At 39.8% G+C, this 15,640-nt stretch overlaps 1 protein-coding gene across 1 annotated transcript in view; it reads left to right on the top strand.

Annotated features, from left to right (window-relative positions):
• Nucleotides 1-15,640, top strand: part of nr5a2 (nuclear receptor subfamily 5, group A, member 2) — a 65,494-nt gene that overhangs the window by 8,543 nt on the left and 41,311 nt on the right. Inside the window, exon 4 of the mRNA XM_028443869.1 lies at nucleotides 5,304-6,019. Within this exon, the coding sequence (XP_028299670.1) occupies nucleotides 5,304-6,019 (716 nt within the window). The remainder of the gene's footprint in view (nucleotides 1-5,303; nucleotides 6,020-15,640) is intronic.

Below are 15,640 nucleotides of genomic sequence, written 5' to 3'. Positions count from 1 at the left end.
TTACCGGAGGCGTCTCCCTCCACCTGCCATGTGTAGTGGAATTAATTGCTGTTAATTGTGAATGGCCGCTGGGCACAAAGTCCCGGCCTGTTATTTTCCAGGGTGTCTGTGTTTGCATGTGTGGCGTGGGCTGAGGTTTGTTTTGCTGGTTTTTCAGCTGCAGGGCAAGACAGCCCCGCAGCACTCTGACTGGGGCCAGGAGGACCAGTGCTGGGCAAGTCGTGCCACAGCCTGTAAACAGCCTCCCTCACTGCAAAGCTGACATCTCTCAGCGCGTGCACACACACACACACACACACACACACCTACAGCGTCTCCCTGGTAAACACATGCATAAATTCATGAGAAAACCAAAAAGGTGCTTAGAAGGCCACAGGAAAAGACGAGACGCTGCTTAAAGAAATGCATGAAATCTGTGAAATAGAAAAGGAAGTTCTAAGGTTTCTTTCAACAAGTTGAAGAAATTAGGTGAATAATATTAGAAAACCCTAAAAAATTATTTAAAAAAAAATTAATTACATGTTCTGTGTCTGTCTTGGGTTTTGTAAGGGCCAAACCACCAATCGACCATCCTGTAATTTTCATTTTTAACACGAGGCAGCTTTTTGGCAAAGAGGCTCCGTGTCTCAGTGTGTGCGAATCATGTTTGATAGGTAAAAAATTAACTGGGAAGTCTGGGTAAAGGAGCATTTGTGGTCTTTGAAATTTATCTGTTAGTAAACTAAAAAAGCACTGAGATCCCAGACTTGCTGCAAAAATGGCACATACATTTTCTTTACAGCCCAAGCCAGAATGTCTAAAACATTGAATAGGAGAATCTTACATGTTAGCTTAACAAACAGAGTCAATGGTTATGGGCAGTGATGGGCCACAGCAATGGGATTAACTAATCCGAGAGTCACATTATCTACATTTTTTTTGGCATTTAGAATAATGACCAATCGGAGCATTAACACACAGAAGAATAAAGGGTTTTTATTGTATTTTTGTTAATTTTTTAGTGGTTTTGTATGTTTTTTGGATTGGTTTTGTGTCATTTTTTGGGCTGTGGTGGCCTAATGGTTAAGGAAACTGGTTTCTAACTGAGGGTCACTGGTTCGAATCCGACATAAGCTTCACTGTAGGATGTTGGGCAAGACCTTTAACCCTAATGCTCCCCCACCATGGGGGAACATGGAGCACTGGGCTCCTTAGCGGTGGGTTTAAAGCAAATAACACATTTCATATATGTATAGTACCTGTAGGCCTGCATATGTGAGAATAAAGTATATTTTATATTTATGGGGTCATTCTGTGTGTATGTTTGTTGTCCTTTTATCTGTTTTTCTGTGGTTGTCTTTGTGATTAAGTAATTTTGTGTTTTTGTACATTTTCTGTTTTTAAAGAACAATATTCAGGTATTTAGACGAGATGCAAACCTTTACTACCTTATTAAACTCTGCTTAGAAAGACCAAAGCTTGGAAATGAAAATTAAACCAAACCCATTGAACTCTGTAAGTGACTATAGGTTGGACTTTAGCCATGCAGCGTTGCTGTGATCTGTTGCACCACGAGAACAGCAAAAATAGTTGTTTTTCCATTTTATTTTAACATTCTCAGATATCTTAGGAGTGCAAAATTGTTATATGCAGTAGTCAAAGTAAAATAAACACAAATACATCAACATAGGCAGCTACACACTCATTTACACTGCTTACACACACACACACACACACACACACACGCTACATTACTGTAAAAGTGCTGGCCATTTAGTATGCCGTATGGAATCTCTGCCAACATTGACTCAACAAGAAACAGAAAAAAAAATGTTCCATTAAACAGTCATTCACTAAAACTGTTCAACCATGCCCTATTTGAACAGCTCCCCCCGGTATAATTTTCTTTTATTCTCGCTAGTATGTGCCTTGCATCACATGCTTCACTGAGCTGCCTAATATTTCCCTCACAAGTGTATTATATTTTGGATTCACTGACTCAGAGCACGCATTGTGGCTTTCGAGGAAACAAGAGTTATGTAATGCTTTAAAAAAAAATCCCCCCCCCAAAAAAAAAAATCACATAATTAAGGTAATTACTGTGCATCCAAAAAAATGATTACTGTGTGGTTTATGTCCACTGTATGGTCGCAAGACTAGTCATCTATTTCCCCATTTTCTTCAAAATAAATTAGTAAATTAATCTCTGTAAATTCCACAAAATTTAAAAGCACAAGCAGCGTGTTTAAATACTTCCCAGTCTCACTTCTTCCCCCCATCTGCCTTCTTGTACCTGTGGCGGAAGCTGGGGACGTGTCCCATTACTTATGCATAGATATCATAGGTATTCATGTGTGCGCATTGGACAGGGCGCATCCAGAGCAGGGGCCGAGGCCCGACATGACAAACAGGGTGTCAGCAAGGCTCCACGGGACCCATTAATATGCCGGCAGCAGACAGGGCTCTTCACCTACGCACGGTTAATATTCCTGTATATTAAACAACCATAAATCAGAGCATATAAGCACAGAGGGTTGTGTGTGTCATGTGTTTGAGTGTTTTGTGGAGGGCAAAAAGGTGTGTGTATGAGGGCATGCTTTTCTCTGTGGGCAATGTTGTAGTGGTTTTTTGATAATATTTCAGATTACTAGTTGGCACCATTTACTGAAGAATTCTTTGAAAAGCTCTTTTTTTCGACTTTATGTTTCACCTTTGTTTTGTCAAGTACTTTTTATTTGTTTTGCTGGTGAAGAACGCCGTAAGACAGCAAATCTCCTTAAAGAGTTTTCTTATAAAAAATTTTTTTTTAAACATTCAAAAAGCAGGAAGACTAGTCTAGTGCCCTCCCACAATCCATGTATGTAAAAATTATTCAGGGGTGTTAAAATCCCAGTCTTAGAGAAGCCTCTTCTGCATTTTTTAGATGTGATTTTTTTTTAAACACATCTGGAACTGTTGTGGAGAAGTCTTAATGGCAAACCTTTTTCATTACAATCAGGTGTGTTAAAGCACAGAAACATCGATGAGGGACACTGGTAATCTCTAAGTGTAGGAGGGGCCACCCAGGGTCAAACAATAAACTAGGCACATTTATGTGTTATTGATGATTGTCACCTATACCTAGTAATCACTCAGTTAGTTTTGGTCTTAGATTATATGCTTTTTTGCGGACGTTGATTCATAATAATAGGCTTAAATTTTATTTTGAAACCTTGAAATAAAATATTTAGTTTTTTTATACTTAAGTTATGGTGAAAAAAGTCTCTTCATTTTCCAAACCATTTACGTGTCCCCACCTCCTTCAAACTCAATTTTTTTGTTTTACTCTGGCTTTCACAGCCCCTCCCCCTTTCCCGTCTGTATTAATTTGTGTTACATGAATGCAAATCACCTTGTTTAATTACAGAAATCTGTTAGTGTATGCCCGACATGAGCGTACGTGCCTGTGTGTGAGAAAGAGTGATAGAGCTACAGAGGGAAAGAGAGTGAGCGTCTACGTGTGTGTTGGTGAGACCTAAACCCCCACAATCCTGATATTCATGAAGTGAGGGGGTCCCTGAGTCTGAAGCAGGCGAGAGAAGCAGTCAGAGCCTAATTTTGTTTTCCCAGTGGGGTTAACTATTAGTTTCTCAGCTCATTAATTACGCTGTTGTGAGGAATCATGAATAGTTAAAGTTGCGCTACAATAATGTGTAATGGTTACGTTTGACGGGGCTCATGATATGATTTGAGCCCTTCTTTTTCTTCACATGATCAATTTTTAGTGGTGGTGGTTCCTCGCTATGGCTGAAGTAGCCACTACATGGCGGGAAGTGTGTGTATGCAAATCCCAGTTTATTAAAGACATTGTTTTAGCTGCACGGGCTACGCTGACGTATCGGATTAACACTCGTGCTTGTCTGTGATCAGGAATGTGATGTTTGCTATGTTAGTCGTCTGGCAGGAATTTTCATTTTCTGTGATTATGACACCAAGCATATGGGGTTTGTGTGTCAGAACATGTGTGTGTTTCTCCCCTTGGCTCGTCTCACTCAGATCCATGACACTTTTTTGTGGTCATTAAAATTGCTCCCAAGGCGGCGAGGCGCATGTGAGCGAGGAGATCGGTGTGGGTTCATTTTCAACCCCAGACTTCAAGCACGCTCTCCATCCCACAACCACCCCGCCACGCCCTTTTCGCGCCCTCTCTTCATTTATCTTTGTCATTCACCCTTCATAATCTAAAGACAAGATATTTGAGGTGTTTACTGGCTTCCCAAGTGTCAATCATGTTTATCACATTTAAGTAAGGGTATTGTCTTTATACTTGGTTGTGTTCAAGTTTCTTTAAAATATATTTAAAAGTCTAATGCAAACTGCTAGTATTGGCACAAATGGTATTAGCTTCTGTTGCAAAGACTCCCAGATGTCTGCTAGCTCTATGCACTCTGGGCCCAGGCAGCTTTGTCAGAGTAAGAGGTAATTAAGTATGAATAATTAACTCCAGCGGCCCCCAACTGAGCGAGCTGTGCAGTTTCCCTGTGGCAGCAGTCGGTCGGATCACTCACGGCCCTCATAACGGTCCGCTGTGTACCCCTGCTTGTTCATTACAAATACCAGACTGGTTTTGATCCTTAACACAGGATCGTTACTCTGAAGGGGAGGCAAAGGGTATCATGGTGAGATTTGTTTTGTCACACGAAGATTCAAATTGCTTCCTGTCAACGCATTAAGATTTTGGAGTTTTTGTGAAGAAAGGGTTCTGTTAATTGATTATTAATTTTTAAAGCTTTTAGAAAAAAGTAAAAAAAAAAAAAAAAAAATGTTGTTCGAAGTTATGTATTTGTACAGAAAAGGTGATTGTTGCTTTAGCATGGTCATTCGGCAAAGTGATTCAGAGAAGTTTGAGTTTCTGGCTAATGAGTAACTTTGATATCTGTCGGATCCCAGAGGTTTAGGAGTCTACAGGTACCTGTCAAGTAACATGTCAAGTGTAATCAGGAGAACCTTTGCCCTACATAAAAGTTATAAGTGAGGAGTTCACCTGCACATAGCCAAGCATCGATTCTTCAGTACCCATATACACACACAGATTGATTCAGTTTTATTGGTCAAGCATGTTTTAGCATTTATTTCTTGGTGTCTTTAACCAACGTTTGGTCCTTTGAATTGTGAAAGCTTGTGTTTGGGCTCATTCTAATGATTAGACTGTTTGATTGATGCTTTTCCCAAATATGGATCATAGTTCAACTTAGTTTATCATTTACAGTATTAGATTACACACATGACAAAGTTGTATGTATCTTGGAATTAATTATTTTTCCCTCTTCTCTCTTTACACTCAGCGGTGCGAGCAGACCGCATGCGTGGAGGTCGCAACAAGTTCGGCCCGATGTACAAACGTGACCGGGCCCTGAAGCAGCAAAAGAAGGCCCTGATCCGGGCCAACGGTTTGAAGATCGAGGCCATGAGCCAGGTGATGCAGGCTGTCCCTACTGACCTCACGATCTCCTCAGCCATCCAGAACATCCACTCAGCAGCTTCCAAGGGCCTCCCACTAAGCCACCATGCAGGCCACCATGCCGGCCATCACCACCACCACCATCACCACCACCATCATGCCACCGCCCTTCCCCCCACAGACTATGACCGCAGCCCATTTGTCACTTCCCCGGTCAGCATGGCAATGCCCCCACACGCCGGCAGCCTGCAAGGCTACCAGGCCGCCTATGGACACTTTCAGGGTACGCGCACCATCAAGTCCGAGTACCCAGACCCTTACACCAGTTCACCAGAGTCCATAATGGGCTACGCCTACGTTGACGCCTACCAATCAGGCTCACCACCAAGTTTCCCCCACCTGATCGTAGAGCTGCTAAAGTGTGAGCCAGACGAGCCGCAGGTTCAGGCCAAAATCCTGGCGTATCTACAGCAGGAACAGGCCAGCAGGGGCAAGCATGAGAAGCTCAACACCTTCGGCCTCATGTGCAAAATGGCAGACCAGACACTCTTCTCTATTGTGGAGTGGGCGCGCAGCAGCATTTTCTTTCGTGAGCTGAAGGTAAGCAGTTTTTTTTTACATGATTTCGTATGATTGAGTTGATTTTGCTTGGGTTGGCTTGACTTTCTACAATGTCAACTTTGACTGATGTGGCAGTAATTCTGTGAAAAGTTGATAAAAAAAACTTTAGAACTTGAGTTTTGCTCCAGACAGTTCCTTCCACACTGTGAATATATTTCAAGAGTTTTGTTCAGCATTTTTACTGCCTGTCCCACTGCCTGATTAAAATTCAGTAGCCAGTTGCATTTATCCTTTGAATGACACATTTGACTTGGAGTTTCAAGGATAACATTCAGACAGTAACATATGAACCATATACTGTTCTCTTGATTCCTCAGATCCTGCGTGCATAGGACTGAGAAGAAAAAAAACTAAACTTTTTTACTCTTTGCTTATACTAGACTTTCAATATCTTTAAAGATTTGTGAATCCTTTGGAATCGTTAGTCACCACCAGTTCCACTTTACTAGCTAAAATAAAGTGGATCTGATTCTCACATGTATTCATCACTGAACCCAAGAGAGAGAGTGTTGTATTGTGTGTTTGTGCGCTGCGACTTTATTTGCTGTGAACTAAGGTTAATATTAGGAACGGTATGAAAATAATTTCCTGTTAGCTTTTTTCTGCACGCTTCACACAACATTGTCAACTGATCAACTGCAAATTCATCGGGCCTTAACACAAAAAAAACCCTCCAGAAATGTTGCTGTAATTCAGTTTTCAAAGAGAATGACAACAAATAATATAAAACATGTATTATTCAAAACTGAGCCTGCCATTGAGCAGGATGAGAGTCTTTGAAGCACACATGTTGACATTCAGTGTGCACCCTGTCCCTACTATTGACATTTTTTATAATTGCATGCGTACTACCCCTAATTGCACACACATACACACACACTCTTTGTAGGGTGTGGTGCAAGCTAATTATTGTGTGTACTTCTTCCATTAAATTCAAATGATAATTTTTGTTCCATTGTTAACGCTTTACTATTTTTCACACCCTCAGTGTAATTCAATTATCTCACCCACTTGCGTGAGGCACTCACTGATTTGCTGCCATTATGTTTGCCTAATGACTAACTGCATCGTAGTAATTGAGCAGCATGATTGTTACACATGTAGAAAAGGACATGTGCTTGAAAGCAGAAGAAAACTCATTGCATGGATTAGAAAAAAAAAGCCTTGTTGCTTGCTTTATAGGCGGTGAGGCATGTCCCACTCATGAGCAGGACATAATTACATGTTCACTAACTACTCCACTTTCCTGGTTTTGAAAGAGTCATCTAAAGCCCAGAGGGGCCGGCAGGGGTGTTAATAAATAATGCGATGGCTGTGGCTCCGACAGATTTTCCCACACATTCCACAGGCTGCTCGCCTTTGCTTGTTTCTCATCTGCAACCACTGGCCATGCTGTGCAGTATTAGGTGTTGGAGATTCCACATTTATGCATTTATGGTAAATGACTAATATTGTGACAGCGGGTTCTCTTTGTTGATCGTATGGTTTGAGCTTTCACGTAATTGTTAGTCTTTTGTCCTCATGTGCTTGTGCAGTGTTCAGAAGTGTAAAGAGTACTGATATATCCTACTCAAGTAGAAGTACTGAAATTGTTCTCAAGTAAAAGTAAGTCATAGATAAAATACTCAAGTACAAGTAAAAAGGAGCTCAATTAGATAGTACTCAAAGTAAAAGTTACTGTAGTTACTTTCACCCCCCACATGTATTATTTGGGAATAAATCTTGCCACGGTTCCCTTGCATACAGTAAACATCTCATGTATAAAGACCAAATTGAAATCTCGCACAATTCGAACTTAATTTATTTTCCACAAAGGCATCTCTATAAAATAAAAGGTTTGTCAAAATGTACAATACGTTTTTAAATAAAATAACACCAATAAATTCATTCAAAATAAAGAAAAAATTATCAGGCTCTAAGTATGATCTATGAACTGGCATTCAATGCTGTTTTGGCGCCGTGCATTATGTTTATTGTGGTTGGTCGGCTATGATGTGATGCAATTGATTGTTGTCTGGTCTTTTCATTTTTCATAGTTTCACAATGTCTGTTGATCATTTTAAAACAAAAAAAATAATAATTTAATCAGTAACTGTTGGGTTTAAAAATGTAACCAATTACTTTACTTCTTTTAAAACGTATTTAATGGTGCAATAAGTGAGATTTGCAAGCAATTTCTAAGCATATTGCAGCGTAAAACCAACACTTCTGCCATATCTGGTCTTGACCACTGAATGTACAGGTGACAATATTCTCTGCTACACCCCGCAAATGTTTCGGTGGGCCCATGTGGGCCGATGTACAGTATATCGTCAGCTTTACATGTGTGATGCGTTCATGAGTGAAGATGTTTAAGCAGTTTTGTTAGTTGTAAACCTCACAGGTAGCGCACCGTTTATCTGTTTGATGGATGTTTGTTACCAGAGATGATCTAGTTCAGGGACGGCACTGCTGTAAATAGGCTTATACTCACCCAACCGGTGGAAAATTGGTACTACAGGTTGGCCGGGCCGGCAATATTTATTAATGTTTGTATATATAACTATGTAGTCTAAAAAAAATCACATATTGCATGTACAAGTACCCATAAAATCAACTCAATTACAGTAACTTGAGTATTTGTAATCCAGTACCTACACCTCTAGCAATGTGTTAGTTTCAATACACAAACATGTTTGTACACTTGAGAAGTTTTGGAGGGTGTGTGTGTGTGTGCGTGTCGAAAGGTAGTCTTAAACGCTTAAAATTAGATATTAAAGAGGAACTTACATTTGATTAACTTAACTGGGTGTCCTAATTATTTAATGAATGGGGAAAACACTGTCAATATTCTCTCAAAAAACACAAAGTTTTTGCGCTCCTACGTCGTATCTAGACAAACATTGACCTGACCATTAAATTGTGGGATGCAAAACACAGGAAGCAGTGCAGAAAAGGTTTGTCACAGGAGGCATGTGCCACTGTAGGAAGTTATAAATACACTTTCATCACTTACAAGAGCACACACACACGCCAACGCACACATTTATACACACACACCACTCACATATAAAACCTTGCCCCCTCACTATATTTAGCTCTCTAAGAACAAAAGAATTTGTCTGGTTGCAGAGCCAGCGAAGGGGTCTCTGAGCACGGAAGAAAGAGAGAGAGAGTTCCTGTAAGTTAGCCGCAGTCAAGCAACTTGAAAATATTTATCATAACAAAAACTATGAAACTAACACATTTTTGAACAACCTTAAATATGGGAGGATAGAGTTGGCTTTTGCAGCAAACATTTCCTTGATTGATTTAAACTTTTAAGACCTGTAATGTAAAAGTTCTCAATGGAATTTTCTTAATGTTGTCATTATTTTGTCTTGTTCATAAAAAGTCCTATGAGTATGTTATTCTTCCATATTTTTCAACTAAATAAATCTTAAAGGATTTAAGATTTTTTTTGCTGTCAAGTTGGAAAGTCTGAGAATGCAGTGTTTGATATTGTATCAGACAAAGTATAGGAATTATTGTGAAAACCTTTAATAGATTACATTATTATTATTATTATTATTATTATTATTATTATTATTATTATTAATTTATTGTAATTAGCGTAGTTCTTCCACTGCGCAAAGATAACTGAGTCATTGATTGTACTAGAAAACTACTGTACATGTACAACAGACAATTAAACACTAAGGAGCAGGTTACATGAAAAGTACAATTATTGTTTGGGAAATGACATCGCCATGGTAACAATGGAATTAATAAAATAATTATGCACATTTGTTGTACAAAATCAACCGATTAAAAATATAAAGATTAATTAATTATATTTTTTAGTTAAACATCTAAGGAATCTCCCTTTTCTTTAGTCTTTGTAATGTTTCTAAAGAATTCCTGATACTGAGTGTGACTCACACTGTTGCCAGTCTGGTACGGCCCTTTCTTCCGTTGTTCCAACATAGGGATGGGTTACCAGCACAAATACAATGGGACTGAGAATTCAGACGGTCAATCTGGGCCATTGATGTGTTTATATTTTGTTTTCCGATCAGAACTCCCTCATCACCAGAGCCACTCCACCCCTTTTTCCTTTCTACGTCCTTAATTGCAAAGGATGCATGTTTGGTATCGCACACAGAGGTGTGTGGCAAACATTTTTAAAATAGTCACTGCATGTCAATAGGAACATTTATCATCACAATACAGAAACATTTACATCGATATAGCTGGTTATTAATTTGGGGAACTATACAGTACTAACTCTAAAGACCTGAAGCTTCACTTTCTCTTTTAGCCATCTGGGGACAGTTGTGGGGGTTTAAGGCTCCAGACAGGTTTTTTTGCATTCGTGTCTGTTCTCGTTTTGTTTTCATCCTCCTCTGCATGTAGCGGCAATGGCTAAAGCAGAACTGAGGGCCATTATGTTGAGGAGGAACTGCATTAGAAGTCCTGTTCCCTGGGAAAGCTCCCAGCTGAGATGGGACGGCCATATTGGATAAACAGATGGTGGGGGAGAGGGAAAGGACAGGCGAAGAGAACATAGGTGCAACAAAGAGAGGGGGATGAGAGAAAAGATGAGTAGAGGAGGATTGTAAGGAGATTGCAGGGAAATAACAAAGAAGAAACTGAGGAAAGAGGGTAAAAGTGGAGACGAAGCAGGAGAATGACCATTGATGTTGTTTTTGACACAAATGTTTAATACAATCAAATCGCTAATATTTTGGTAGGAATACTGCGCTTATGCTCATTGGCCTTTTTGCTAACCTCGGGACATTTACATTTGTGTAATGTTGATTATTGTGCACTGTCCCTCTCAAATGAAAAAATTAGAATTTAAGGTGTTTTGAAACTAAAAAATCTGAAAAAATCCTTCCTTCATCCATTAATCTATCCATAACAGGTTGCTGCTGCGTTCAGTGTGCCTGCACAGGCATCTGGTTTCCTTTCACATTCACTATAATATATGTTCACTTTTGTTGTCATTTTGTTAGAGACTCCAACCACCTCAGCAGACATGGTTTTGGGCTGTAGGAGAAGGCAGTAATACCCAGAGAATGATCTCCCAAGCCTGGGAAATATGCAAACTCTGAACAAACAGACATGACAGGTGCAAACATTTGCTCTCCTCGCTGTGGGGAGCAATGCTCACCAGCATTTCACTGAAAGGCATCTTTTTTATTTCTAATAATAATAATAAAAACAACTTCTGTTTTTTAATAAAAATGTGTTTTTTGTGAACTTATTATACATAAGATTTCATTTGATCTTACTAAGAAGCACACGTCGCTCACTCATTTAAACTCTGAACATAAAGACTGGCACACAAACACACAATCATTTATCAGGAGGGGAGGCTGACCTACATCCAGCACATTAATTAATACATCTCAACAGGTTGTTGTTGTGTTTGTTGTTGTTTTTTTAGGTTTTTTTTTACTCTTTTTCAATCTTGTTTTTTCTTATCAAACAACTTGAATTAAGAATTCCAACAACCAATAACAAGCAATCTTATAAACCTGGATGTTTGTACACTGCCTCTATGTCCTGGCCTGGCTGACAGCTTCCAAGCAGCAGCATTCCAGTCAATCTCACTGGATGGCATATCCCTGGGGTAGGACAGGAGAGGTGCTGAATATTCTCCACTTATAGATTTACCTGTAGTCTCTGATGCTCCTCTGTACCTAGCTGTCTCATTTTAACACCACACCAGACTTCTCCTCCACGTCTCCTCCACCTTCATCTATTAATATTACATGAGTTTTACGTCTGTGATGAATTTATACTTAGGGGGCTACAGGGGTGCTTTGGACTGACTAGTGATTGCATCTTTCCCCCTTATCCATAGCATCTAATGCAATTACATACATAAATACGCAAGAGCAGTGTGCAGTGAGAGGACAACGGTTCCCAAATTATGGTGTGTGTGATGGGCTTAGTGGTAAAGATTTGTAACTGCATCACTGGTTCATTGCATTTGAATTGTCCAGCAGTCACCCTCTCCCACTTACACCTCATTGCATGCTTCGGTTACAGTGAACTGAAAGGTATGGGGGGATAAAGAGGGATGTATGAAACAAGGGAAGAAGGGAACTTTGTTTTGGTGCTTCAAGCAGAGCAGTGTGGAATGATTTAAAGTAGGGGTGTACATTGGCATGAAATCTGATGATACAATACGATTCATGATTTGGACGTCACAATACGATATATCCCGGTAATAAACACAATGATATGCATTGCAATATCAATAATTACAAATTTCACCTTTACAAGTACAAAATGCTATGAAATACAATTTATTTATTTATTTATTTTTTAACTTGCGAGAACAAGTACATGGTGACTAACTGTAATTCAAGTACCAAACCAGTGGAACATTACATTTTTCAAAAAAGTTTAACTTGAACTTTTCTGATTCTATTAAGTTCCAAACTAAAATGCTGTGAGGGGTGAGTTAGTTTAACAATGTCTGATGTGGTTCGGTGACACCTAGTGACTGGGCGTTTACGTGTTATGCATTCACGTCTATAGATGAGAATTGGTTTAGTAACGTGGAGTGCCATTCACGTCTATAGACGGGGTGTTTTGGCTGGGGTTGCTAGGAGACAGTGTGACGAAGCTCTCCGGTGAATATCTAACTTGTACAATGATGTAGTGACCAACTGGTGACATATACAGTAGGTGGTAGCAGCGCACCTTTGGATGAGAGATCACCGTTATGGGCAGAGCTCAGAGGGAGAAGAAAGGAGTTTACAGGACAGAAAATGGTGCTACGAGAGTTGATGCTGAAGTTCACAGCAGCACACACTCGACCAGAGCATATGTGGAACCTAGGTGGACTATTGAGAGTGTGGCGATAGTGAGAGAAAATGATCAAAAAAACGGGGTAAGCGCTGGCACTCGGCATGTCCGGGAGAAGGAGGAAGTTACGTGTGTGAAGAATGACGGGGGAGAGACTTGGAGGACGGCCAAAATACAGTAAGAAATCCATTCAACTCTGACATAGATAGCAAAATAATAATAATGTTGCCATCAAAAGCCCGGTCTCAGTGTTGTTTTTGTACTTGTATAGAAGGAAATCAATGTTGAGGTGTCACTAAAGCAAAAAATTGCTTCAGAGTCATTAATAGATTTTCTCAGAAAAAGACGTTTTTCTCAGCTTTTTGTCACAAACTAGCGATTTGTGAAAAACTTGCCTCTATTCAACTGCTGTTTACGGAAGAATGAAACAAGCTAGAAACAAAAAAAAAAAAAATTCTGATGAAATTAGAAACCTTAATCTTTCAGAATCTGGTGTCAGATTGTCAGATTGTTATAGTACAAAATATTCTGTGGGTCTTTAAAAATTAGTCAAAATGCTCTAAAATGGCTATATTGAAAGTACAAGAAGGGAGAAAAAGTGTTGACCACAAACAGAGATGGTAAAAAAGAGGGAGCATAGCAAAGAGATAATGAAGGACAGAAGGAGGATGGAGGTGGATGGGGCAGGTTAATAGGAAGATGAACAAGTGACTGTGAGTAGCAACGACCAAGGGCAAGAGGGGGCGGAGGAAGAGACGGGAAATAGTGAAGGACAACAAGGGAGGGTGAAAAGAGGACCGGTAGGTTGTTGGAGGTTGGAGGGGGGTGTTAGGGGGGAACAGGTGGAAGGTTAATGGGCCTGGAGCAGATCCACCAGACGCTCTTGGGCTTGATATATGGGCCTGGGGCCTGGCGCAGGGCGTAAGCTTTCAAAGATATATTATTTCATTTGAGGAGCAGCACCATTCTGGCCCGTAACCTCACCACTACTGCCTCTGCCCCCGCACACATACCCACTCAACCCCATCTCTGCCGCCACCACTAACCCATCCTCACCCCTCACCTCTAACTGCACCCCCTGCGCAGCATTTGTCCAGTGATAAACGAGACATACACCACCACCACTACACGCATTCATGCACAAATGTACATACATACATTATTGTCCCAACACTCAACTATACACACAACCACAGACACACACCCAGACTGACAGCTTTCTTTCCTTCTTTCTTTCCACCATGAGTCATTGTTTTAACAATGCTGTTGGCAAAACCTGCTACATGTTCTTGTGTGTGTGTGTGTGTGTGTGTGTTCAAGGTTCTATTTTAGTGGTAACAATATCTCGTTGATCAGTAGCATGTTGTAGGAGTGGACGCTCACTGTGGTAGTAGAGGTTCACAAAGACCTTTTTTTTCTCATTTTCGATTCATAAATTATTCACCTTCATTGCAGATATTGCTATTTTATTTTATTTTTTTGTAAAAATTGAAGAATGGTGAAGCGGACAATCAGACATAGTGGAGGAACTTCTCTATCATGAAGGCTCTGAATATTTGAAGGTTAACGTTGTAAGGCACTCCAACTGAACAAATCAAGCACTCATGGGCCCCGTAGAGAAAAATACACTTATCTTAAATACTGTATTTTACTACTTAAAGTAATATTAACATTTAAATTGAAGATATGACTAAAATTCGATTATACTTTTTCAATATTGTTGTTAGCATCATTACTATAATTTGTAATCTTCAGCAGAAAAAAGTGGATATGTTCACAGACTTAAAATATATAAATCCATGTAATCACCAATCTGACTGTGTGTAGACAGAGCTTTTCCAAATACTGTAGTGCTCCCGTAGGTACATCCGCACTGGATCACAGGAGGCCGGAAGGAAGAACAGGAAACTTGTTAAAAGTGAAGATTTAAGGTCGCCCGTCCCAGCGGAGCGGCCGTTTTAGGGAGACGACGGGGGTTGAAAGGTTTCAGCTTGTGCAAAGTCTGTTCATCTACTTGTTGCTTTGATGAAGGATAAAAGGCTTTGGTGAAGTACAAGTTTACAAAGCTCTGAGTTTTTGTGAAACTTTGGCTTTCTTGCTTTGCTTCTTCATCCATCAATGAAATTTTTCGTTTTTGTTCTGAGATTGTGTACAATGTGTAACAAGACTCAATTTTTGTTATCAATTTTGTATGCAGAGGAAGTGTTTTTTTTTTTTACTTTCCTGTTTCGGTTACTATTTGTATTTACATATAATTCAATGGAGAGGTAGAAACACTTAAAATTAAAATAAAAACACCCTCATATGTAGTTAGAACAACCTGAATTGTATTTGCAAGCACTTCTGGTGTTTGTTGAGAGCGAAAGCAGGGGGTGTTCAACACTTGTTTAAGAATGATCAGGGTAAAAGGCTTTTTTATTGGCAGGTCATGCTGTTTGTTAACAAGGCAACGCAGGTGACTAGGATGCGTGTTACCCTTAGAGGCCTCACAAACTAATAGAGTTGTTTTATTGTCAGATGGCAATAGAGAGAGAAGAGATTGAAAAGGAACAAAATTGATAGAAAAACAGAGAAATTGGGTACACAAAGTGAATATAGACATTTGATTTACTTGGCCAGGTTGCTAACAAAACAAGTTAAAGGCAAAACATTTTACACATTCTTAAAAAGCACAAAGCATCTTCCTCCTCCGCCAGCTCCCACACTGCTGTACTTATGGCAAAGAGTAGTGTTAAATCATCTTTGATGCTGGAACCTTTCCACTCCATCAGTGCCTCTCATCACAAACTCTGCAAGAAGAAGGACAATTTAAGTGAT

The sequence above is a fragment of the Gouania willdenowi genome, chromosome 4, assembly GCF_900634775.1.
Source record: "Gouania willdenowi chromosome 4, fGouWil2.1, whole genome shotgun sequence".
Taxonomy (NCBI): Eukaryota; Metazoa; Chordata; class Actinopteri; order Blenniiformes; family Gobiesocidae; genus Gouania; species Gouania willdenowi.
Note: the sequence above shows the minus strand (reverse complement) of the source record. Positions and strands in the feature narration are given on the sequence as shown.